The 27,885-nt window shown below is 40.6% G+C and overlaps 1 protein-coding gene across 6 annotated transcripts in view; it reads left to right on the forward strand.

Annotated features, from left to right (window-relative positions):
- The window catches only part of LOC142104477 (DNA topoisomerase I, mitochondrial-like), a 164,176-nt gene that overhangs the window by 131,318 nt on the left and 4,973 nt on the right, over positions 1-27,885 (forward strand). For all 6 annotated transcript variants that reach the window (XM_075189165.1, XM_075189164.1, XM_075189166.1 and 3 more), the window contains 6 exons: positions 4,002-4,189; positions 16,834-16,978; positions 23,036-23,179; positions 24,567-24,752; positions 26,100-26,168; positions 27,524-27,638. In XM_075189165.1, coding sequence (XP_075045266.1) covers positions 4,002-4,189; positions 16,834-16,978; positions 23,036-23,179; positions 24,567-24,752; positions 26,100-26,168; positions 27,524-27,638 — 847 coding nt within the window. The remainder of the gene's footprint in view (positions 1-4,001; positions 4,190-16,833; positions 16,979-23,035; positions 23,180-24,566; positions 24,753-26,099; positions 26,169-27,523; positions 27,639-27,885) is intronic.

Raw genomic sequence — 27,885 nt, forward strand, 5'->3', positions numbered from 1 at the left:
AGGCAGCTATGTTCCTTGATGGATCAGGCCCTATGTATCTACTCTACAGGGCTAAATACCTTTTTGTAACTTGGAACATAAATAACTTTTATATATTGATTGTACATTTGTAATCATCACAAATTCTTATATCTCCGTTCTACTTAATCACAGGTACAATCGGTGTAGCTCACCTTGTTTGGTCTACGAACACCTGTGGGATGAGCCTGTTATGGAATACTGGGGGTCCGCTAAAAGCTTGTCCTTAAACTTTAGTATCTATTAGAAGACCTTCACTAATCCCATGGACACCTTGCATGCAGATTCCCAGCTGGTTGAACAGGTTCCTCGAATAGTTCAAAGTTTCCCTGTTATCTCTCAGGTTACAAGAAGCCTTTGACAATCTAGGAATTCTGTGTGGGAAAAGCATATGTAATGACGCTTTGCTTATAACTGGAATTCCAGGACTACACACACATACAACAGGTTGGGTACGTTTTAACGATCGTTATAAATCTGACATCGCTAATGGCTCCAAAAAATAAATAAATGAAAAAGCGACTTGAAAATAATCAGACTTACCTTTAAGACGACGCTGGAGATCACCGAAGAAAGCAGCATGAAGTCAGGCTGCATTGCCGGTCAGTTCTCCAATCGGAATGTCTTGCTGTCATTATGCTGCTTTCTTCGGTGATCTCCAGCGTCGTCTGATTGATGCCGAGCTTATACACAATCAAAGGAAATCTATTTGCATGCATGCATTGCGATTGATCGGAGAACAGAATATACACAACACCATCTCTTCTGTATAGACTCTGCTCTGTTTTACTGCATACCAGGTTCACATTTTTATAGTACTTTTGAGGAACTTGTTGATGTGCAAAAACAGTTGATAAATTACAAGATCAGTTTCCTGGCAAGCCTGTACTTGTTCTAGCATTATGGTGCAATTTTCCAATGAAGTTTGAAGGTACCACGCTATTTCTAATCAGCTACTTCTGCAGATGCCATCTTTACTTCTGTTACTAACATCCTCTGCAAAACTTCTTACAAATTCTAAAATATATGCATATATCCCTGAGCATATTAAAATGTGAAGCATTCTTAAAGGTACACTACATTTCATATAAAATACATTAACAAGACCATTTTCAAAACTCTCTTAGATTGACAGGAGAGCTCTAGTAGACGATAAAGGGATTATCAGCATTTCTCTTGAATAGTGAGCTGCGCAGTTCCACCATCATAGAAGCTGGGTTAAGCCATATAACTAGAATTTTTATATAGTTTTCCCTTCAACATTTATTTTTGACAAGTACAAATGGAACATAAATTTAGGGTTGATTACTTTGAATGGTCCTATTCATCCAACTCTGGCTAGGACAATTTTTTTTTAGCTCAGATGTATAGAACGATAAATTGAACAAAATTATATTGTCCTTTATTGGTACCGTGGGGTCCCAACGTTTTATTCTCGTTTTAAAACTTCATAAGAATCTACAAGGCTGATTGAAGAATTACAGGGACTTTAAACGACCTTGGATTTGTCCTTATGGGGTCTGGATAATCAATGCCACATTTTGTGCCTGCTCTATGAGGGGCTGATTACCTCTTTTTGAATTGGAAAAAAAATAACTTATCTGTTTCTGAAAATATTGGACAGTTATTACTATAAAGCTGAACATGGTTTTGTTTTCTTAACATCTCTATTTGTAAAATACAAAGATTACATTCCACTGATTCCCAAAATGCAGTTGGTACGTTCAATAGATGACCTACAGTTACCATCCTCATCATTTATTTATATTGCACCAACATATTCCGTAGCGCTTTACAATTATGAACAAACATAGTAAACTAATAAACAAACTGGGTAAAACAGACAGAGGAGAGAAGGCCCTGCTGGCAAGCTTACAATCTGTGGGACAATGGAAGTTTGACACATGAGGCTAAGGCTAAGTCTACATTTTGCATTTCGGCTCAGCCAGGCTGCAAAGGTAAAAGTAATTCATAAGCTAAATGATCCTGTCACACAACAATGTTGGTCAGGGGGTAGTTGTCTTGTGTGAAATTGTGTAACGGGTGGAAATAGGGTAATGTATTGAGGTTAAGATGGTGGTTGAGGAATATTATAAGCTTGTCGGAAGAGGTGGGTTTTCAGAGAACGCTTGAAAGTTTGTAGGCCAGAGGAGAGTCTTATTGTGCGAGGGAGAGAATTCCATAGAGTGGGTGCAGCCCGAAAAAAGTCCTGTAACCGGGAATGGAAGGATCTAATGAGTGGATGCAGATCTTGTGTAGAACGGAGTTGCAGAGTTGGGAGATAATTTGAGACAAGAGAGGAGATGTATGTTGGTGCAGCTTTGTTGATGGCCTTGTAGGTTAGTAAAAGTATTTTATATTGGATTCGGTAGAAAACAGGCAGCCAGTGTAGAGACATACAGATTGATTCAACAGAGGAATAACGATTTGCAAGGAAAATCAATCTTGCCGCAGCGTGCCAAATAGATTGTAGGGGTTTGAGTCTGTTTTGGGGAAGACCAGTAAGGAGGGAATTGCAATAGTCAATACGGGAGATAAGTGCATGAATTAAGGTTTTTGCAGTATCTTGCGTGAGATATGCGCTAATTCTGGAAATGTTCTTTTAGATGTATGTAACTTGATTTAGATATAGTCAATGTGGTGAACAAAGGATAGATGTGAGTCAAGGATTACACCTAGGCAGCGAGCTTGTGGGGTGGGATTTATGGTCATGTTATCAACAGAGATAGAAATGTCAGGTATACTCTTGTTGGTGGGTGGGAATATTATTAACTCTGTTTTAGAAAGATTAAGTTTGATTTGGCGAGAGGACATCCAAGATGATATGGCAGAAAGACAGTCAGTTACACGGGACAACACAGATGTCGAGAGATCAGGAGAGGATAGATACATTTGGGTATCATCCGCATAGAGATGATACTGAAATCCAAAGGAACTTATTAGATTTCCAAGAGAAGCGGTATAGATAGAGAATAGCAGAGGACCTAGCACTGAGCCTTGCGGTACTCCCAACTCATAAAGGAAGCGGAGCAGAGGTGGCCCCATAGAAAGTAACAGTGAAAGAGCGATTAGAAATGTAGGATGAGAACCGGGATAGGACAGTGTACCACTTTATTGTGAATCTTGTTTCTGTATCTAGAAGTGTGTTGTCATTTTCCCAGCGTATTTTGTGCATTTCCTGCCCTGGTTAGTTGAAACATATTGATGCCCTTTAGAATATTCTCCTAGGGGGTGGTGTTTGCAGAGTTGTGTGAAGAGTTCTCTCTGGGTGCCACTCCTTCCACGCCGGACTAATGCGCGATAGGTAAAAATGAACTCGTCCTTATTTTAATATCTGGCTTTTTTCACGCTGCCTAAGATCTGTATGGCAGAATGGAGGGATGAACGAACGTTACTGAGAGTGAAGATTTAAAGGTGGAGGGGGCTGTCATTCCTGTGCTTCTCGCCATCCTTGTCTTTCCTATTCACTTATCCTCAAGCGTCTGCCCAAGGAATCGTGGTCTTCAGCCATTATCATAGGAATAGGTCAATAAAAATAATTTCAGTTTAAACCTCTCCCTGTCACAATTTTGCACACCCAAAAACTTTGCATCCCCCCTCAAAAGCCTTGCACCCTAGGCTGCAGGCTAGTCAGACTATTATATAATCAGGCCCTGTCTTGGACAAGTCACTTTCTCACTGTGTCCCTGGTACCATAAACTAAAGTGATTATTAAAAATAACAATCATAGACAGTTAGAGCATGGTGTGATCCGGCCAATGAAGCAGAAGGTAAGCACTTGGTTTTTTGGGTTTTATTGTATATTCCTGAACACTGATATAGATTTGGATGTAGATTTCCTATAATGCTGGGTCTGGAATCCTCAAATTGCCGTAATTGTAAAACTAGATTACTCAGATTTAAAACTCTGACATATAAGTATTCAGTTTTATGCAAGTCCCAGGTCTTTATTTAATCCAATTTACCCTTTGTCATTGCGCCAGAAATTGAAGGAAGAGAATGAGAAGCTTGTGGAGGAATATGGTTACTGCCTCATGGACCATCACCGAGAACGGATCGGGAACTTTAAAATTGAGCCACCAGGTTTGTTCCGCGGAAGAGGAGACCACCCCAAGCAGGGGATGTTGAAAAAGCAGATTCTGCCAGAAGATGTGATAATTAACTGTAGCAAGTAAGTTGAACCTAAATAGCGAAGTATATTGATTTGCTGTGGACTATCCACATAAAAGGACACCTTTGTGTTAAAACTACATACACAGGTGACAGCAGACTCTACGACGCTTATAAAAATCATCAGAAATCAAGAAAATCTGCACACTTGGTGGGGAACAGAAATTTAGAGCCAGTGGAGTGATTCAGAGATAAATAAGAGACACAATGGAAGGGATAGGATAGGAGGCTTCCTTTAAAGTCTAAAAGGACTTTATTGCGGTAGTAGTCCTGCATATCGATGCTGACTACCCCGACAAGACTTACCCTGATGGCTCGACAACGAAGGGTTCCTTCCCGACGAGGCTCCAGGCTGACTGATGTGCCCAAGCGACTGGAAGCAATCGCGATGAATGAAGAAGCCGCTGCGACTTGATGTCACTGCCAACCGTGTTGCGGGCATGGACAATGTACAACGCTTTGTAATGTACATTGTCCATGTCCGCATACTTATATTACCCCCTTAACAGCACCGATAACAGCGTTGTGGTTGGCAGTGACGTCATCAAGTCGCGTCGGCTTCTTCATTCATCGCGATGGCTTCCAGTCACTTGGCACATCAGTCATCCTGAAGCCTGCTCGGGAAGGAGCCCTTCGGTGTGAAGACGCCGGGGTAAGACTTGTCGGAATAATCAGCATCATTATTCCGTACCCCACCCTTTTATTGCTTGGTGGAATGGAGGGAATAAAGATGCTTACAGGATAAACATGTATTGAGACCTGTCATGGAGGCTTTATGGTTAAACACTTGAACAGAAATTTCTGGCGATGTGGAGGTCGTTGCAACGAAAAATTCTTCCTGCTGGTAACTAGGTCTACTGAGGTTCGAAGCAACACTTTGCACCCCCTGCTTACCTCCACCGTGACCCCTAAACTCCCACTGCCCCCCAGAAACCTTCCTTACGCATCACATCACCGATACCTCTCCAAACTTTGTTTTACATCCCTTTGCCACTGAAATTGCATACAGGGGACCCAGGGGGCGATCCAGTCAGACCAATGAAATTCAACCTTTAAAAGTTGCTGCTCTCCATCATAGCATCCAAATAAAACATTCTGGTACTTAAGACAGGAAAGACTATTAAATCTTCTATCAACATCCAAGTTATAAGCGCAGTGCTTCCTTGGAGGTTTCCGAAGCATTGTCTAAAGCTTTTCATGCTTATGGAGTGAACTGGGGGAGGGTGGGGAGGAGTGGTTGCATTAGAGGATATTTTGATAGCAGCCAATTAACCTACCAGTATGTTTTTGGAGTGTGGGAGGAAACCGGAGCACCCGGAGGAAACCCATGCAAACACAGGGAGAACATACAAACTCCACACACAGATAAGGCCATGGTCGGGCATTGAACTCATGACCCCAGTGCTGTGAAAAAAAAATAAAAAAAAATACAGCATTCTTTTTATATCCCCATACTTACATGGTCTCTTTATGGTGCTGGTTTGTCTTGCACTTGTATCTATGTATGCTATACTTATGTATAGCATACAGGTCTATGTAAGATATACTTATTTATTTTATTGTGTAACTCACACCCTAGATAATTAATAACATTTATTGACCTGTAATGTTTATATATATATATATATATATATATATATATATATATATATATATATATATATATATATATATATAGATATAGATATATAGCAAACAAAACCAAAGGAGCTCATAAATGGCATATAGCAAACTGCATGGACCATCTTTAACTCTCGTTAGGTTGTTCCTCTACAAAAGCCAATCTCAGGGGATTTTGATTTAGTCCTTTACACTGGGAGTTATCTTACATATTTCTCTGCTTCAACCAGGGAGACTAATCAAACACTGAGCTAGTGATCAACTTATCTGTGCTTAATAGGAGTATCCCCAAAATCTGGCATCTACGTAGCCTCAGCAAACACAAGTTACAACAGAGTCTTTATTGAGCAGATATTTGAATTGACCTACAGTATAGGAACTTCATTTGGAATTGAACCATTAAAATGTAACTGTAAATGTTACACTATCCTGAATCTATTCACATTTTGTACATAGTCTCATTCATTCATTCATATATATCTAATATCCTAGAAAAGGACAGAACCTGTGCAAAGATATTACAGCTTGGTGAACTATTTATTCCATCTCTCCATCCTAGTTAATGACCAACATATAAGGATCACTCTAAAAGATTAGTAGCTGCTACTTCAACCGATCTTACAGACCCAACAGACCCAATTTGCTACATGTGGTTTTCATTCAGCAGAGAGAGAGACTTATGTGGACTTTGAGCATAAAATACCATGGTTACAATCAATAATAAAGCTCATTAATTGTCATTTCGAGGAGTAATCAATCTTAAAGATGCTAATATACCCATGCTGAATCCAGCTAGCAATATCATAGCAAATATGCATTCGATATTATACTGATAATAGCTCATAACTCTTTGTCACACGCATATGGTCATAAGATTTGTTGATTTTCGTTATTAATCTTTGTTTTTATTCTGGTGAGCCTTAGTGTATTACCATCCGCTTAACTGAAGAGATCTATCATTTCTCTATAACCACTGCTGTACTTTGCATTAGTCTGCATCAACGGACAGTAGTTACTGTGCTATAAATGTGCTTTTTTACAGCCTACTATGTGATTATTCCCCAAATATGAATAATCTGTCGGAAAGAAATGGACTGACGCCACTTAAAGGACACAGTATTTTCTCGAACTTCAATAATGGGGTTTTTTTTTTGGCTTTTTCAAATGACAGCACCAGAAATTACTGAATTTGACAGTATTTTAAAGCTTATTAGTTTAGTCAGAGTGGCTAAAAAAAAAAAATGTTCTCGCCATAGTCAGTCAGACTGGATTATGAATATAAATCCTACTGAAGCCATGGAGTGGATGTTCTAGTGCTTATTGCAACTTTTAGCTAGCAAAATGTAGTGACTGTATATTTTTCTATTTATATAGCGCCACTAATTCCGCAGCGCTGTACAGAGAACACATTCACATCAGTCCCTGCCCCATTGGAGCTTACAGTCTAAATTCCCTAATATACACACATATATAGACAGACAGACAGAGAGACTAGGGTCAATTTGATAGCAGCCAATTAACCTACCAGTATGTTTTTGGAGTGTGGGAGGAAACCGGAGCACCCGCAGGAAACCCACGCAAACAAAGGGAGAATATACAAACTCCACACAGATAAGGCCATGGTTCGGGAATCTAACTCATGACCCCAGTGCTGTGAGACAGAACTGCTAACCACTAAGCCACTATGCTGCCCAAAGTCAACTCTGTGGCCAATGCAGTGGAAGACAACCTAATTGGCCAATCAAATTGCATAATGCCTCAGAAAGATTGTCGACGGGATGGCTGATAAATCTGTTCAGACACTGACCGCATCATACAGTATGCAGCCATTGTCCAACCACGCTCACTATGCCCTTCACAATCCAACTCTTGGGGGTATATTTACTAAACTGCGGGTTTGAAAAAGTGGAGATTTTGCCTATAGCAACCAATCAGATTCTATCTTTTATTTATTTATTGCATTCTACAAAATGACAGCTAGAATCTGATTGGTTGCTATAGGCAACATCTCCACTTTTTCAAACCCGTCGTTTAGTAAATCTAGCCCTTGGACTTTTGCTCCAAATTACAGGTGCGGACATAAATATGCATTTGGTTGTATGGTTCAATATGACAGATTTGGGCAATCTGGCTGAAAGAGAATTGAGAGTTTATCAACCGCATACTTTATGTTCTTGACTCTTTCTCCCGAAAACTTGGTAGAAGTTAAGCTTAACCGCAATAATTTATGGTTAGCAGGAATTAATTAAATGTCTGTTTTAGTTTTTGAAAAAACAAAACTCTTTTTTTTTTTTTAACTGAGGGGACAGAAATCTATAGCACTTAGTTTTTTAAAATGCCCTATTCAGAATAGGGGAAAGGCAGCAATTTATCTGAGAGAAGAAAGTGCAATTAAATACATGTAAAATAAAATTACAAAGAGGATTTGAATGCAGGCAGTTGATGTTAAGAAGTCTGAAATAATACTCAGAATATGAAGTCACAGCTGGATACTTTTGAAATCCTGGAATTCACTTAAGTGGTTCAGTAATTGTTGCCAATAGAGCTACAATAGTTAGGAAATTAGTTTCCACCCCCATAACCCCACAGAACGGTAAAGTGACTAGCGTGTTTAATATCCCATAATCCTCTAGAAAGCGAAGACGTTTGATGGTAGCAAAACCAACCAGTTCAGCACCACGGACAGCTCCGTGTTTTTACAGACAAATGCAATAGGATTTATTAAGTGAATTGGCTAAACCACTCTGAATTGACTCGGACTTTCTCAAGATAGTTTTTAGACATGGTGTGTTACTCACGGCAGAAGCTCTACTCCACCTGTAACTATACATGGATTTTTTTTACTTACAGCTCTGAAGATTGGATAGTTATATATCACGCTACTATCTAACATGGATTATTGACCGCTAGTGTAAGGAACCATAGTTTTCTTAGGCAGAAGTTGTAGATTAGATTTACAATCCTCCACTTATGTACCAGGACATAATCTAAGCATTTCCCTAGAGATATTTGATAAAAAAATTGGTGCCAAAAGAAATTCCTTTACTCCTACGAAACTTGATCATAGAAAATGTTTGCTGCCCCCTGTTCTTTTGATGCTTTCACATAAATTTATAAAAAAAAAAAATCCTTCATCTATCTTATGCCTGGTACTGACTCTTTTCTATTTTCATTTAACGCCATAACAACTGTCGGCATTTTTGTGTCTAAATCTATCTCGTCGGAATCTCCTCTTCGGAGAGATTACTGGCACCACCATTTCTATGTCCGTTGTGCAGCTTTTTTTTGAAAATGTCACAGCAGTCAACTAAGTGAATCCTCTCATGTTAAGGATTGTGGGGAAGTTGCTGTTTAACTTACAATCTTGCTCAACACAGCATATTTGTTAGATTAGTGATGTGATTTCCCTGTGCCTGTTAGAGGTTAGTCCTGGATACTGAATTCTCAGTATTTCTACATTAATTTGATCTAGAGGTGGGCAAAAAAAAAAATCCTTTGATTTTCAGCATCCGCCTGCTTAACCTGATACAAATGTGTTATGCCGCAATTAGTGATTACTGAAAGCCTTAGACCGGGTTGATGCTTGTGAGGTTGGAAAGTGACACAAAAACATTGCGAATGAACAGTCTCCATCAAGGTATATAATATACTAATGTCAGTGTTTATGAGTCCGTTATGAGGAACAAGAATGTGCGTGAGAGGAACAATGCAATACCAAAAGGAATGATTCCACCGGTTTCCAGATCACCAAAGACTTGGATGATCCAGAATGCTATTGGAAGACTGGTCCATAAGCAGCTATGCTGGTGAAACTCTTTGGTTGCCTATTCAGCTTCAGAACCCAGAATACTGTGGGGACAATTGTCTATTTTTCTGTATTGTACCAATGTATCCTAAAGGAGGTTATTAGATGATCTGTATGGGAATTGGAGCTTTAAAAATAAAAACGTGGGTCGTACAATGTTGTGGCATGACCGAAGTGCAGCACGGTGGCTCAGTGGTTAGCACTTCTGCCTCACAGCACTGGGGTCATGAGTTCGATTCCCGACCATGGCCTTATCTGTGTGGAGTTTGTATCTTCTCCCCGTGTTTACGTGGGTTTCCTCCGGGTGCTCCGGTTTCCTCCCACACTCCAAAAACATACTAGTAGGTTAATTGGCTTCTGATAAAGTTAGCACTAGTTAACCCTACCTAGTCTGTATGTTAGGGAATTTAGACTGTAAGCCCCAATGGGGCAGGAACTGATGTGAATGACAAATATGTACAGCACAGCGGAATGATATAAGCACTATATAAATGATAGCGCACAGTTCAGGGTTGTTGATCCTCAAGACTTTTCTTACCCTTTTATAAAGATTTACTGACATTCAATATGTTTTACTGACGCATTTATGTAACGCTGGATGTGATTGACTGTGATAGTATTTAGAGTACAAAAGGTGGCCATGGGCTACCAATAATGAGTTCATGAATCTATTCAAGCCCCAAACCAATAGTAATGTGAATGCCAAGTGTACTTTACTTATGTCAGAGGAATTCTGCCATATTGTTTTACAGATTCCTTTTTGTGATTACAGACAGTTAAAAACATCTTTTACTGACAGTCGGCAGCCATGCAGTCATCAAGATTATTAATGCGGTAAAGAATCGGTTACAATGCCATTAAGTCAATATAGTATATATGATCAATCAACTGCTGCAGGAGACATCTGAATGAAATCATTGCTGCTAAGGGAGGTGTCTCCAAGTGTTCAGTCTATTTATTGCTGCATATGCCCCCCCATTAAATATAATCTCTTATCGCAACAAGGGATGATATTTCGCGGGCATGGATTATAAAATCGTGCAGGGACTGCGCAACTGATAGGAGGTCTCGCATGTGCAGAGGGAGTTAACGAAGGGAAGGCCGCCGGAGAGGGTTCCAAAGATCTCTCTCCCCATAGGGCAGAACAGCGAATGCCATCAGGTCAAGCTCTGAGAAGCTCGGCTTTTTGAAGCTTGTTAAATTGGCCTAGACCGCAGTCCCCATTGAGAATTATGGGAACTGCGGTTTATTGTGAAATTTAGCCTAATGCAGGAGATATTTCTTATATGGATTTTGTTAGAGGTGCTACTTAAAAGTGGCTGAACCATACAGATAAAGCCATTTCTGTATGGTTTATGGCTTAATAAATAGGCTCATTTACCATTAATGTCGCTTTCCCAACAAGCTATAGATGCTGGACTGAGTAAGGTGATAAGAGTATTAAAAATTTTGTTTAATCTGATTTTTATCTTTTAGAGTAAAATCGGATAATCATTTAGGTCAAAATAAAGCAGAAATATGCTAAATTCAACAGGGTTTTCAAACTTTCCCTTTAACACATCGTCTCTTTATAATACACTGAGACAGCAGAAATGTGTTGTACTGATCTACCAAGCAGTAACTGGCAAGGACAGAGTGTGAAACGGTCTTCATCTGCGCTCGCTGTGTGCTGCCTGTTGAGCGTGATCTTAAATGGGATTAGCGCACTGCTCGTCTCTCTGACCTGGGATGTCAAACATCTCACGTTACAGCCGGGACAGATAGGCAAATTACAACGATTTTGATACTTGCAGAGAGCAGCAGGAAGGCACAGAAACTGCAGACGTGGGGATTAGATGGAGATGGCTCCGTTCCAGCTGTCCTCGGTATGTTTGTAATCCAATTCAACACGCTGATCAGTTATAACACTTTCCTCATATGGAAGATTGTTTTGAAGAGCAAAACATGTCAAAGACTGAATTATATACTTGATATAAATTGAGTGTTTATACTTAACTAAATATGTCCCCCATGATGTCTCTCACTCCTCAGTTCTGATTGAGAAGCGCCTTCCTCCTAACATGTGACTGACTGCTTGGCAGAAGTTGTAGAAAAATGCCCAGTGTAGATTGACGCGGGCAGGGCTAGCAATGTCACAGCAGCTCAAATGACTGCAGTCTTAGATTTTTGACCTTTGTCAGACCCCATTAGAACCATGCCCTAGATACGTAGGAGGAATTTAAACGCTCTGGAATGGATTGGCAGTGTAATAATTTACATTTTATTAAAGCTGCAATGAAATGTCAGGTTAATGGTGAGCAAAGTGGTTTAACTTTTTATGGTCTCAATGATTCTGTTTTGAGTTATACCGATGCTTTAATCTTTGCTGCCACAGAAGAACATTGTGAATTAAAATAAAGTTTCTTTTACATCGTCGAGAATTTCACAATTAATAGGGTTTACACATCCAGATAACTTTAACTTATTTGCTTCCGTTCCTGCAACTTTAACCAATTACATGTTTAACATTCTGGTTTTATTCTGTGCAGTTCAGTCGTGTTTTTCTGCCTTGCCAATCGATACTACACAAAGTTGCTTTCTAGACACAATTATAGAGCAAAGAGCACAGATGAGCTGCATTCTGTCCATGGATAAGGAATATAAGTAACTGCTTTATGAAATAAAATTATCACTGAAAATCAAGGAAAGGAAAGATGAGCAGTATATTTAGAAAAATTTGCAGGAGGGCCTGTTTAAGCCAATAAGTTGTTAGAATGCAGACAGTTCCTTTCACAAATATACATTCATGGTTTAAGATTTTAACATTCACATTTTCATGTGTTTGTTACCATGTTAGGTGTTTGCATTGTGGGAAGTTATGATTTGCTGCACTCTGAACCTTGCGCTGATAGCTGGTTAGAGAGCTCTGAGAACCAGGAGTGTTAGAGAGGAAGTCTGGAGGTGGAGTGACGGAACTCTGCACGGGAACAGCACAGAAATTATACTGGTGCTCCTGTACAGTGTCTGTCTCTCAACGGGATTTTAAGGATGCCCTTAGCCTGGCTGCAGATGGAGCTGGCAGTTGCTTAGGTTATAAGGAATGCTTGTACAGTTAAGACAGCTATTTCAGATAGTTAGCTGTGCAATTTGTGGATCCCGGGGTATTAATGTTTCAGATGGGTGGGTCCTATAACTTTAGCCAAAGTGTGGAAGGGAGGGGGGGGGGGCATTCAAAATTTGCTGAGACTCAATCACCCCTGATACCCTAGTATTTTCCCCCTTAATTAAAGACCACTAAACCTAAACTTGAAAGGATCATTATCAACGTTGGCAATATATTGGAAGTTTCCGTGCATTGGCAGAATTTAATATTATTGATATTGCATCTACAATTCTAATGCAACTGAGTGCAGGCTGTTCTGTTATCCGCCGTATTTTAAAAGAATCTAGCTTCAGTGTCTGTTAATAGGGGTACAGAATTGAAGTCTTCTGTGCATAGGGAAGAAACATTCCACCACATCCAGATTTCTCAAATATATTCAGTTCTAACAAGAGCTATGTAATAAACCTTTCACACTTGCTTTCACTAATCTGTCTGTACAAAGAGATTCAAGACCCCACCCACATGACTGTGGAAGTGCTCCGTGATGCACTGCATAGCAGTCAATGGGCCTCATTTCTAAAGCGTGCTTCACCAGTGAGCACTCTCCTCTCTGCACTTGGGAAGATATTTTGAAACAAGTAAATAGATGGTCGTTGGTGCAGTTTCGTTTATGGCTGGTATGTTGGTAGAAGTATTTTATTTTGGATTCCATGAAATACAGGCAACAATGTAGAGACTGACAGAGCAAAGAAAGTTTTATGATGAAAATTAGTCTAGCCGCTACATTCAATATGTGTATCTTGTATAGAGTATAATCTCGAACATTGGAGAGTGTGATAGGATAGGATGCTGTGAGATGGTTGTATTTAATCTGATAAATGCTTTAGTTAAGCAACGTGTGGGATATGAAACCAAGGCTCCCATAAATTACTAATGATTGGTGTCAGTGTTTGCTGCAGCTAATGTGTTTTTGTTTTTTAATTCTAACAGAATTCTGTATAATCACCATTGTGATACTTTCATTCTTCAGCAATATAAGGACTGTAGGAATGTATTAATGATAGACATTAGCTAAACGGATACATCTGAGAGCTTTCCACCCAGGATTAATCTCTCTGCGTCTTGCCTGGTAATCTGGGAAGCTCTATTATCACCAATAGGGTTTTTAAACATGAAAGAACATAGTTTTAGAAAAAAAAGACTGGTTATATTTCAATAGCTGAGAAACTCTTCTGCTTAGTAATCAAACAGATGATAATGTTAATCAAGTTCTTTAACATCTGTCTATGTTCAAGTTAGAGATGGATTCTGTGTGGGAACGACTGCAAATGATTGTCGTTTTCTACTAGTTTACCAAACAAATGTGTGGTTGCTATTGGTTACAGCACAGGAACTGTGAGAATGGGTGATTATCCACCAGCTGTTGCTGATGGGCAACATGTGGCCCTCCAAGCCTTCATCTGCGGCCCTCAGCTACTTCCTGCTGTATTCTCAAATTTGTTATAGCTTGTAACACTCATTTAAAATACTGAGGCTATGTTATTACACAGGTAGGTGACTCTTTCTTTGAATAAACTGTTTTAAGGTTAGAGGGCCACTCATGTGGCCCTGAAGTATGTGGAGTTTCCGAACCCTATTCTAGTCCCTAGTTTCTCACCATTTGGCTCGTGCACCTTTAGGAATATCAGATTGATTTAAGGGGTGCTATAGTTTGTTGAAGATAACTTATTAGTAAATAATAAAAACCCATATCAAATTAATCAGGAGTATTTTAAAAGCTTTAAATGCATAAGGAGGTTCTGTGTGAGATAAAGAACACTAGGGGGCGCTCACATGACCGGCTCCATATGTAGAACAGTTGCTAGAAATAGTGTACAAGGGGGCTGCCCCCTTCGATCAACCCTTGTAGTTTTGGCCGTTACTAACTCAAGACCCTTGTTGTGGTAGTCAACACAGAGACCTCAACTTATTAAGTGTAATTTAATATGGAAAATAAATCCACAATGCTTAAGATAAAACTATTAATCAATTGACATACAAAGATATAATGCAATGGTTTCTTGTAAAATAAAAAGGATATAAGACAGAATTGATAAACCCACGTATGATCAAGGTTCTGTTGCTGGGAGAAGCAGAAAAAGGAACACTCATCAATATCGGACTCCCCAAATGTGATTCCCTATCATTCGATCCCAATGGAAGCGCACAGGGCAGCTCTAGATAGCAGGGATTAGTAAAAGGTGGAGAATTTCATAGCTTCTCTTCAGGGCCTTCTTAACAACATTATGGGCCCCCGGGAAAAAAGCAGTGCACCGGGGCCCCTAGATATAGATATATAGATGTATACAGATACAGATATAGATATATAGAGATAGAAATGGATAGATGTACTTGCTCAGTGACCCTTGTAGGTTTTTTTGCAGGCTTTTTTCTTTCACAGGATTATTTATTCTCATTAAGAGCCGTGCCTATGGGGCCCCCTTGCCCGTGGGGCCCCCGGGCAGCTGCCCATCATGCCCAATGGAAAAGATGGCCCTGCTTCTCTTTGCTCCCCAAGTTAAATATAAGAGCATTGACCCTATATAGCAGGCCTGGCCAACCTGTGGATCTCCAGGAGCAGCTGTGAAACTACAATTCCCAGCATACCTTTCCAGCCATCAAATGGCTATCTGCTGGCAAAGTATGCTGGGGCTTGTGGTTTCACAACACCTGAAGAGCCACAGGTTGGCCGGGCTTGGTAAATGTTGGTGTTGTATGCTGGAATGCATGTATGATCTACACCTTGTACATTCTGCAATCTATTTGGTTAGTAAGTCACTAGCATACGTCAGGTTCGATTTTGCTGATCATTATACAGAGAAAAAGTTTACTAAAACTTGAATTGTTTCCCCTTTCTCTATTGCCTTTATGCTGCAGCACTGAACCTTTTTTCTTTTTCTTAGCGAAAGATATTTTTATTCTTCCTCTTCCCTTTCATGCCAACCAGAATTGTAGAACGTTACATAAAAATTCAGTAACCAGGAACGAAAAGACCTTCATGCAATGATGTGCTATACAACAGCGCCATCTGCAGGATAATGGCAGAAAATGCTGTTTAAGTTAAATAACAGACAGCACAAACCTTCTTTGCTTTAACTCATTTCTTACTCCTTCAACCAGGCCGTGAACTTGTCACCTGCCAGGTAATTCACAATTTGCTTGCTTCTTGGTTCCAACTTACCGCTCATTGCTCTGAGCTGCATGGTTAAATGTATTCAAAAGAGTAGCTCTTGTATTGTGGAGATTTAACAATCTGTGGAATTTGCATGTTTTCTCCGTGTTTGTGTGGGTTTCCTCTACATAGTCCAGCGTTCTCCCACACTCCAAAAACATACTGGTCATATAATTGTCTTCTGAATGAAATTAACGTGTGTGTGTGTGTGTGTGTGTGTGTGTGTGTGTGTGTGTGTGTGTGTGTGTGTGTGTGTGTGTGTGTGTGTGTGTGTGTGTGTGTGTGTGTGTGTGTGTGTGTGTGTGTGTGTGTGTGTGTGTGTGTGGCAGCACAGTGGCTAAGTGGTTAGCACTTCTGCCTCACAGCGCTGGGGTCATGAGTTCAATTCCCAACCATGACTCCAATACACATACTGGTAGGTTAATTGGCTGCTATCCAAAAAATTATCCCTAGTGTGTGTCTGTGTGTTTAGGGAATTTAGACTGTAAGCTCCACTGGGGCAGGAACTGATGTTAATGATTAAATATTCTCTGTATAGTACTGCATAATATGTATGCACTATATTAAAAAAAAACCTGATAATAATTATAATAGTTGCCAATATAGACCTCTCCAGACCCTCTGAATCTACTCCATGCAGCCATTTTTCTCTCCCCCGCCCTCCTCTTCTTGGTTCAAAAAGTGCGATGCAATGTTTTGGAAAGGTAAGTAACTTTTGCAACAAAAACTATTGTGCTATTGGGTATATATTTTGTTTGTTGCTTTTATATGTTAAATGATAATTATATTGCTCCTGTGCTTAACTTGCCTCCCGAGTCTAATTAGCGTTAATATTATATACCTTATGAGCTGCCTAAATGTCTTGATGGCAATTTTTCTTTTTACTCTGGTGCATAGCGATTACCTGCGTTTAACCTTCTCTTCCAGAGACTCAAAAATTCCAGAGCCCCCTAGTGGACACAAGTGGAAAGAGGTTCGACACGATAACACAGTAACTTGGCTTTCATCCTGGACCGAAAATGTTCAGGGGTCGGTGAAATATGTGATGCTCAATGCAAATTCCAAGCTGAAGGTATGAGCCAGATCTAACCTTTCACTGTCACAACAGCAGATAGTGACACTTCATCACATCTTCTGTTACATTCAAACAAAAATTAGGAGCACAGGTTGGATTAATGAGTAACTCTGGTGGGTGTTGACTGAATCTATGATTATTCCACCTGGTTGTGCTTCTGATGCTTAGTGGTGCTTTGTATCACTAGATTGCCCTGTATTTATGTATGTAATTCTTTTTGTTGCCTGGAGTACGTTGCACAGGGCTAGGAGCAGGAAGAACGCAGAGCTGTCGTAACTCGGGGCAACAAAAGTCTAAGCTTTTATCTAGGTATATTTTATGTAACACAGGATTAGTCTTAATCGCCCAGCTTAATGCCCGAATCCTTCCAGTGGGATCTCCCCAGCTATGTAACTATCCTCCTAGGAGCCGATGCCACAAAGTAGTTTCCATTCACACCGTACAGATCTCCGCTTCCAATACTCAGCCCAGCGCATTCTATTCTTTACTTTGTCCGTTGGGATCTATATATTGAAAATGAAGCCGTATTTCCAAGCTGCAGCCGCACTGTAACTGTTACCCAGCAGGTTCTATACCCCAGACACAGAACCGCAAATAATGCCCCCCTAAATCAGAAGACCTCGTCTGATTCTTCACACACGTGGGACTTTGTTTCTATTAGACGGGTATTTAATTGCTCAACGCTATGGATTTGCTTGTTTCATAGAATACTGAAGCGCGTTCCTTTTTAATACAAAAAAAGTAATATCTGAAAACACTTTAAGTGTTGGTTAAAGAGTGAGATGTGAGCGGTCCGCTGTCCTGGTAAAGGCAGTCCCAGCTTCTGTGGCCTGTTGGGAATAGAGCGAGGCCTTATCAAAGGAGTGGTTTGGAAGGTTCCTCTTTCGTCCCACTTTTCCAATTAGGAGTGTTAAGAGGCGACCCGGTTTTATGTAAATCAGGAAGGTGGAAGCTAAACGCTGTCCTCAGATTTTACTTGCTTTCCACTACACGTTTGTTAAGACACAATGGATTTTGAGTTGCATACCCAAGTGGCGAACTACAGCACTGTAATACCTGATCTTGGAGTGATATCACCGGCCATAAGTGACCAAGGGGTATATTTAAGAAAGCACGGTAGTGCACTATCGTGCACTTACCGTGTAAATTAGGCCACGATGTGCTCTCCGCAAATTTATTAAAGGTGCATCGCAGCAGATATCATTGATATCTGCTGCTTTGCACTCCTGATCGTTTTTGCGAGCAGTCACCATTCAACAGTATGGTGACTGCTCTGGCCGCAATCTAACAAGTCCCGAAAAAATGTTTTTTTCGGGAACTTGTTGTGTTAATGTACGCCAGCTGAGGCTAGCGTATATCATCCGAAATGTTGGTAAAACTTCTGTTCTTCGTTATGTCCAGCTCTGCTCCTGAGAGCAGAGCTGGACAGCGCATGCGCAGGGAGTGATCTTGTGATCCCTCCCTGTCACAGCCTCAAGCTCTCCGGTCGGCACATGCGCAGTAGCATGAAGAAGAGACAGTGCACCGAAGAGGAGGAGATCGGGAGACAGCGCGACCGAAGAGCCAGTGGTGAGTGTGTTTTTTTTATCACAGAAACAGCAGTTTTTCGGAACTGCTGTTTCTGTGTTCCATTTTTCATAAATTTGAGAAATACATCAATGCTTATCCATGCGATAAGGATTGATAAGTATTTCTCGTTTTGCCCGATGATAAATGTGCGCCCAAGTGTCCGTGTACCATTGTCTTCATAACGGACCTGTTCGTTGTGGAGGTGATGGCCTTATGTGGACCAATTGGGCTCATTCTTCCCACCTTTGCTCTTCGCTTCAAGGCTATGGTCAGAAAATTATGTGGAGCTGGACAGAAAACAAGCTGATGTTCTCAACATTCTCCTTAATATACCAGCTAAAAATAAAAAACAGTAATAAAAATGCATAATAACTATATGAATCTTTGGATTCTGGAATCCGGGAACATGTTGGTCCATCCAAACCGGCCCCTCTGAAGATGGGGACCCTGGAATATATGCCCCCTTTACCCGCCCTGTTCACAGACTAACACAAGCAGATTGAGGCAAGAAAAGGGTCATTGGTAGCACAGTGGCTCAGTGGTTAGCACTTCTGTCTCACAGCAACGGGGTTATGAGTTTGATTCCCGACCATGACCTTATCTGTGTGGAGATTGTATGTCCTCCCCGTGTTTGTGTGGGTTTCCTCCAGGTACTCTGGTATCCTCCCACACTCCAAAAATATACTAGTAGTTTAATTGGCAGCTATCAAATTGACTCTAGTCTCTCTCTCTCTCTCTCTCTCTCTCTCTGTATATGTTAGGGAATTTAAACTGTAAACTGTAATAGGGCAGGGACTGATGTGAGTGAGTTTTCTGTACAGCGCTGCGGAATTAGTGGCGCTATATAAATAGATGATGATGGGGGTCATTTAAAGTATATTTATATAATTCAGAGCAAGGTACTTCCACATTATTGCTACTGAATTCTGTAACATTTGGTAATGCCAAGCAAATAATCTGGTCTTGAGGAACGATGTTCCACTGAAGTTTATAAATGATAATCTTCCTTGGCAGAGACCATTACTGCTGCTCCCACTCATAGTGATGAAATAATAAGGGTTCATGTACAGCAATCTGGGGAAACCTATATGTCTAGCTGTTGTGGAATGACTAGCATGCCCTTGTAACAAGGCATTGACAGAAGGGGATGCTGGGAGTTGTAGTTCTACCGCAGCCCAAGAACCACAGACTGCCTAGAATACTATAGCGTAACCAAATTGTAAATGTTAATGCCTGCTTAACACATTAAAGCAGCTCAGTGGCTTCCCCTTGAGGCTAATATTGATGGATAATATACACGATATGTTGGGGAGACTTATTTAATGAACTATTAACGTTCTTATTGCCATATTCAATTTTTCACATATCCCTTAGCAAGTCTGCAGTGATTCCCGTGTCTGGCCTCGTCGGCACAGCTGACTACCAGGCTTTGTGTCTTGGCAGTAATGTAACTCCAGGCTTTCTCTCCTGAATATTTGATGAATTGCTTCCACCTCTGGATGTAGGATGCAGGTGCAGTCCATCTGACGCTCACTAGTGTTTAGTGCAGCAGTAGCTCAAACCATTCCATGGCAGCAGCTGACAGATATCCTGAGCTGCGAGCGCACCAGAGAGAGAGCGTTGCGCACTGCGTTGCTCTTTATAACATCTCATGAATGCCTAATGCTCCATAATCAGAGGAAATCTCGGCAGGCAGAGAGCAGTGATTTAAGTCGGAATGAACAGAACTGGCTTCTGTCTCTGGCAACCTTCAATAAGCTGTTTAGCCACAGGTAATAAAAGAGAAAAAAAAAGAGAGACAGAGAGAAATTATTTTGTGTATTGTCACGAGCATCCAGAATCCCTAGCAAATAACAATAAATAGTGAGCAGCTGCTGACACACATCCGAGGTCGGCAGAAATATAGCGAGCCAGAAAAGAACCTGGATTACGTACAGGAAAGCGTGTCTGGATCACAGTCATAGAAGATGAAATTAAGGTTTTAATTATGCAATGGAGAAATTTTCCATACAGACAGACTGGGGAGTGCACGTTGATTTTATTCTGGCTGTGAAACGCGTGGAGACTTTGTTTTGTTTAAGGGTAACCTGTTCATTGCTGGGATGTTCTTATAAGCATGATACAAATTGCAACTGAATTGCTATTCATTCCCCAAAGAACTAAAATGCAATTGCTGCTAAATTTGACAGTGTCCTGTTCGAATTAAGCCCTGTGTCTCCTGGGAGAAACTGAGATTTGGAAATTATTTCCTTAATGTGATTTAACTGCCACAGTGATACTCAGACTTCAGGCTGTGTACAGTCATGGCCAAAAGTTTTGAGAATGACACAAATATTATTCTTCACAAAGTCTGATGCCTCAGTTTTTATGATGGCAATTTGCATATACTCCAGAATGTCATGAAGAGTGATCAGATGAATTGCAATTAATTTCAACATCCCTCTTTGCCATGACAATGAACTTTATCCCAAAAACATTTCCACTGCATTTCAGCTCTGCCACAAAAGGACCAGCTGACATCAGGTCAGTGATTCTCTTGTTAACACAGGTGGGAGTGTTGGTGAGGACAAGGCTGGAGATCACGTTGTCATGCTGATTGGGTTAGAATAACAGGCTGGAAGCTTAAAGGAGAGGGTAGTGCTGGAAATCATTGTTCTTCCTCTGTTTACCATGGTTACTGCAAGGAAATATTTGATGTCATCATTGCTTTGCACAAAAAGGGCTTCACAGGCAAGGATATTGCTGTTAGTAAGATTGTACCTAAATCAATCATTTATCGTATCATAAAGAACATCAAGGAGAGAGGTTCAATAGTTGTGAAGAAGGCTTCAGGGCGCCCAAGAATGTCCAGCAAGCACCAGGACCGTCTCCTAAAGTTGATCGGGCACCACCAGTGTAGAGCTAGCTCAGGAATGGCAGCAGCAAACTTTGTGAAAACCAATACTTGTGGCATTCTTAAAACTTTTGGCCATGACTATATTTGACATTTTAAAGATAAAAACCTGATTAAAATAAAAATGGAAATTATGGTTTTGTATGGAGTATAAAGGGACCAATAACACTGTTGAGGACCAAGAAAGGACATTTGCTTAATAACCAGCATTGCTTCTCTCCTAGATTTTGTGTAATGTTGGCTAAAAGTAGAACCTTTTAACCTCTAAAAATAAATTAGGATAATCAAATGAGCTTCTAGAGCAGCCTGGGGAACATTGAGTAGCTGGACGTTGGAACTGGCTACTGTAGAGAATCAGTTGATTTTCTCCATAATTTTCTTTTTAGGGAGCAAAAGATCTGAAGTTTTTTTTGTTGCCTGCCCCTATCACCACTAATAACCAACCTCCGCCATGTTCCATCTGGGAAATTGCTTGTAATGATTTGATTTTTTGCGCTGGTAGTCGGTCATACGTAAGGAAGTGATTACACCACTTACAGAGTTCCATGCTATACTGAAGATGATAAAAAGAGAGTGGGTTAGTTGAGGGGAGAATTCTTCAGGTTCGTTGGCCTAATAATCAGTGAGGTGTTAGACACAAATAAAGTTCTCTTACTCCCTGCGCTGTTACTGGGTGACAGAAGGTTGTAGGTGAGTCGGCCTCACACTTTGGGTCTCCTAGCAGTCCTCTGAGTTCTATTTAGGACCCTGGTAGAGACGGCTCCTTGAGCGATACAGTGCAGTCTAACAGACCTCAATCTTGATCTCGCCTTGTGAGCTGCTCAGTGTACAGTATAGCCCTTGTCTTTGTCACTCACAACAGTGCCTGCCCCATTGCAGCTTACAGACTAACTTCCCTACCACACACAGACTCAAAGGTCCATTTTTGTCAGAAGCCAATTAACCTACCAGAATGCCTTTGGACTGTGGGCATGGAGATAGCAAACTCCACACAGATAGGGCCCTGATTGGAATGGAACCCATGAATCCAGCATTGTTAACCACTAACTTTTACCAGGGATGAGCAACATCACCGAGCCTTGCTCTAGTTCCTAGAGATTTTGCATAAGATGGCTGTCTCCACTCTAAGGGCCTGAGTCATTAAGGCAAAAAAGGAGTAAATGTTCTCTGGGACAAACCATGTTACAATGCAAGGGGTGCAAATTAGTTTATTATTTTGCACATAAGTTAAATGCTATCTGTTTTTTCATCTAGCACACAATACTTGCTAGCTTTAGAATTACACTGAAATTTAAAGTTGATCTAGGACATGTCCTACCCCAACTATAAATCTGTCCCCACATTTTAAATTTACCTCCCCCTCCAATGCAACATGGTTTTGCCCAGGTGCAAATGTTAATCCTTTTTTATGCTTTGCTCTCCTTAATGACTCAGGCCCTAAGTTGGTAACAGGAACATCTGAAGACGAACGACTGAGAGGTAGTGAGGAGAACTCGGCAAGTAAGCTTTCCTGTTCCATAGAATTCCTGCTCCTTATTGTATTGCATTGAGTTTCAAACATACATGTTTTTGGTTTGTTTTTTATTCTCAAGGGGGAAAAAGATTGGGAAAAGTATGAAGTTGCCAGAAAACTCAAAAATCATGTTGACAAAATAAGGAGAACATATCGGGAGAATTTCAAATCAAAAGAGATGAAGATACGACAGAGGGCCGTAGCCCTATATTTCATAGACAAGGTACGGGAGTATGAGGATTGCTCATTTATGGTAATGTACTAAAGCCATATAGGGCCGTAGCTCTAGATTTCATAGACAAGGTACGGGAGTATGAGGATTGCCCATTTATGGTAATGTACTAAAGCCATATAGGGCCGTAGCCCTATATTTCATAGACAAGGTACGGGAGTATGAGGATTGCCCATTTATGGTAATGTACGAAGGCCATATAGGGCCGTAGCCCTATATTTCATAGACAAGGTACAGGAGTATGAGGATTGCCCATTTATAGTAATGTACTAATGACTATAGCGTGCTGGGGCATTGGATGCACCATATTAGGGATAAACATAAGAATATCCTTATAAAGAATAAATGATCAAATAGGGTTTAACTTACCATAGGTTAATAAAAAAAATGGGCAGACTAGATGGGCTAAGCCGTTCTTATCTACCGTCAAATTCTGTGTTTCTATATTAGTTTATGGAGGTATGTACATGGCAGCACAGTTACGGTGCATGAAAGGGAATTGGGATTTTTTTGTCATCATAACTTCCCATTTCGTCATACCTTTCTGGTACCCACTTTTCCAGTTAAAGTAGGAGATGGGGGACTTGGCAGAATAGACGGGTGTATTAATGGGCAGTTTCTAATTTAGAAGGAATCCATTAACCAATGCAACCATACCTAAAATTACCTTTCTCCAGTCTTAATGGTTTCCTATATGATTTATCTAATGGAGTTATAAAGAAACACCATGAAAATATTGTATCCCTACTGGAAAATCTGAATATAATAGAAGCCACCAAAGCATTCACTGACCATATGGAACTAAAGCTTTATTTTAATCAAAATTTATATGAGGTAGTGACTGATGCAAAGAAAAGTATTTTACTTTATCAGATGTTTGTTTAGAGGGGATGAGGGTGGGAGAGAGAGAAGATGGGGGATTAGAACGAACCATCCAGGACTAGTCATGGTCATCTGCCTGTTTCATGCAGAAAGTTCTTTATCCACCGATAGAACATAAACATTGTCAGCATTTTCACATTTACTCTCCTGCACAGAGATATATTCAGATATGTGTCCTGCTCCTATTAGATAGAACCACTATGAAATTCACAAGATTATTTTATATGTTGAAGAGGCTTCAGATTGTTGGATTTAAATGTCCCTTACCTTTTGTTCCGTGAGATCTTTGCTGTTATGCAGGACCAGTGTTGGCTGTAGCCTGAGGCCCCAATGAATTGGTTCTATCGAAAATACTTAATCCGTGCCCAATCTGTTCACTTGTTTTATCATTTTATTAAGTACCAGACGTCTTCTACAAGTATCCTTGAACCCTTGAGCTCTGCTTTAGCTTGTATCTGTTCGGTAACTTACATGGACTCGTATTGTGATTCCTCAGCTGGCTCTGAGAGTGGGTAATGAAAAGGAAGAGGGGGAGACTGCCGACACTGTAGGTTGCTGCTCCTTGAGGGTGGAACATATTAAACTTTACCCAGAACTCGACGGAGAGAAAAACGTGGTCGAGTTCGACTTCCTCGGTAAAGATTGCATCCGATACTACAACAAAGTTCCGGTGGAAAAAAAGGTAAAATGGACAAATCAAGATTCTGAAAGCAAATCTAACTGTAATATACACATGAAATAAGCTTTTAAAGGGTGCGTGCAAATCCATATACTGCTCGCCACCTCTTTCTCATTAGTGGGACAATATCTGCAATTCGCAGGGCTTTCTAGGCTAATTCGACTGTAAAGAATGTTCTACCCCTGTCCAAAAATTTGACTGGATTAAGTGTTGAACTTCCTGGCCTTTCAATGACCTGAGTAGGGATTGACCAAGTTCAGCCTGAAAGCCTAGCCATATGCAGAATTTAGTTGCTACCAACAAGGGAACGGGTGTCCCTTTTTAAAACTATTTGTACGTACTCATGTTTGGTACTAAATGCGCACACTTAAGTGTAACCCATGCTCCATGGTCAAAACTATAGCCGTATGAGACAATGCAACTGCTATGGGGCCCCAGATCATAGAGCCCAATAACTAGAGGATAATGTGAGTCTTGGAGGGTGTCCTCTGGATGCCTACATGTTGATTTTCCAGGCAACAACTGAATCTGACAGCTATTTAGATTTTAAGGGACACACGTACAGTTGGAACAGTGATGTACTAAGTACATTGTAGGGTATTTGGCTGTTTTTTTATATATTGGTTCTTGGTGGGTAAAATGATGAGGAAGTTGAGACTTGGGGTGGGGGCTATTTTTAGTCACATCCATGCCAGTCTCTGAACTGCTGTAAGATGTTCCATACGGGAGTGACGTGGATAAACCTGCAGAATTACATCTCCTACTGGAGGATTCGGTTTCTCTGTCACCTGCACACAGTGGAGGCAGACATTTTGTGGGCTGCAGTCAATATTGACCAGAATGTAGCCCATCCCCTAGTGACCGGTGACATCACTGAGGTGCGTCAGGACCATAAGCCATTGGCTCATAGGGAATAGGCTGGCTTCTTATTGGTTGACACACAATGACTTCCTCTCACTAGAGCTGACTAATGTTTGATTAAATCTATTTTTCATAGTTTTGACAGTTTCAAGCTATTAAAAGCTTATGTGCTTCCTTACTATTTCACGGATCGCATATTTTGCTGTACATTAATAGTTATTTTATATAAACTTTTTTATTTTTTCCTCCATTTCTATAGAACTGTCATTTAATTTTTCAGTGTCGCTGAGTGTTTCGAAAACAACCGGTGTACAGAGTACAATAATCATAGCTTCTATGTAAATATCTCAGTACTTAGCTGCAGCATCCAAGAATTATAAACTCTGTTTGCCGGGAAGTTAAAAGAAACGCATCCCTTTCGTACAGTAGGGCTTACGGTAGAGTCCACTCGAGAGACTTGTTGATTACCGATCTTAATTTTGTTTTCAGGTGTTCAAAAACCTCCAGCTGTTTATGGAGAACAAGCAGGAGGGGGACGATCTATTTGACAGACTGAACGTGAGTGTTCTCCCCCTTCCCCTGACTTCTCAGAGGCGCTGATTAACACAGGCTTATTAAACCTGACAGCTTTTGGCCGGACCATAGTCCACAGCTGGTGGTAGTGTTCCACGGAGAGGCCAGCCTACAGCACCTGATGTTGTTCTCCCTTCTCACGAGAGATATCGAGGACTCATTGGGTGTAGGATCCATTGCAGTGTCTGTTATAACTCCTCAACAGGCAGCAAAATGTCAATTTCTGCTCCCTTTACTTTACTATTACACCTCAAAGCCAGCATAACTGAGGCAAGGAGCTGTGTCATGCCTGCTCCAGAGATTATCGCTGGTGGCATTCGTCCAAATCCAGGAGAATATGCTTTGTTCTGCAAATTAATTTAGTCATCCTCCTGGTGTGCGTGAAATATACAATTGGCACACAGATTGGAGACACTTAGCGCGCTAGGCTTCTATTGTCATGGCGTTATTTATACTTGTCGGTCGCCCCTTTATGTGGAGTTTTCCTTAGTAATGCCGAAAAAGACAGAAATTGTCATCATTTTCTTTGGGGAAACATTAAGATTATAATTGAAAGGGTGGAGCGGGGTGAAAATCAAATAAGGACAAGAGGACATAGCGTCATCGCCAAAATGAAGCTATGAACCTCGTTTTAGATTGTAAGTTCTTTTGGACCTTTTATTAAATGTGTTCAGGGTTATATGTAATTTAGCACAAATTTAAACCAAACGTTAATCATACGTGTTTAAGTCAAAGATGCAACATAAGAATGTGAAGCAGCAGCCACTACAAGTGTGTGTAATATAATTTAATGATAGAATAACAAGACAGGAACTTTGGCTGCTGGGAATAGGTAGAAACTTTTCATCCATAAGGATCAATTAAAGCTCATTGAATTGTGTCTGTAATCGTAAAATTAAAGACTAATGATCCTACAACTGCCCATATACTGCAAATGTCTTTATGCTCTGCCAGATCAAAATTGTATGATCAGATTGTGTCTGTTATATATTGATGTGATTGGACAGAAGTACAATAGTTGTGTTCAGAAGCAGACATAATTGATCCGTGTGTGGCCAAGGCTGGCGCTGAGGTTTAGGGGGCATCTAACACACTAAATGCAATGAATATTATGTACCCGTTCACTGTCCCACGCTGAGCACCAGTAGCTGACATCGGGCAGCTTCTCACCCATGAGGCTTCTGGGTAATGCTGCTTCATGTCAGTGATACACTGTGAGCGTGTTCCTGAGCTATGATACCACTACTTCCCATATTGGATAAGTTGAGGGATTGAAGGACTTGGTCACTTATCTCAAACATAAGACGATCCCATAACCAGATCAATCGTCTTTGTTGCAGACGCCAATATTGAACAAGCATCTACAGTCCCTGATGGAAGGACTGACCGCCAAGGTTTTCAGGACGTACAACGCCTCGATCACACTGCAGCAACAGCTCCAGGAACTCACAGCTCGTAAGATCTCAGCCTTTTATAGGATACATGATCCTAAGTGCTCTGTGTGTATCGGTCATGTTATACTGCTTGTGCTGAGCTTTACATTTAAAACCATCCTTGCTAAGGGCTTTTTGTTATGTAATATTATGTATAATATGTCATAGGCGGACACTTCTTCTCTATAACTGGACCCCAATTCTTAGTATAATTGTAGGGTATCCTCCCCTGGAATTACAGCTTGTTTGTATGACCATCAAAACCACTG

This window comes from Mixophyes fleayi, chromosome 10 (assembly GCF_038048845.1).
Source record: "Mixophyes fleayi isolate aMixFle1 chromosome 10, aMixFle1.hap1, whole genome shotgun sequence".
In the NCBI taxonomy this organism is placed as follows: domain Eukaryota; kingdom Metazoa; phylum Chordata; class Amphibia; order Anura; family Limnodynastidae; genus Mixophyes; species Mixophyes fleayi.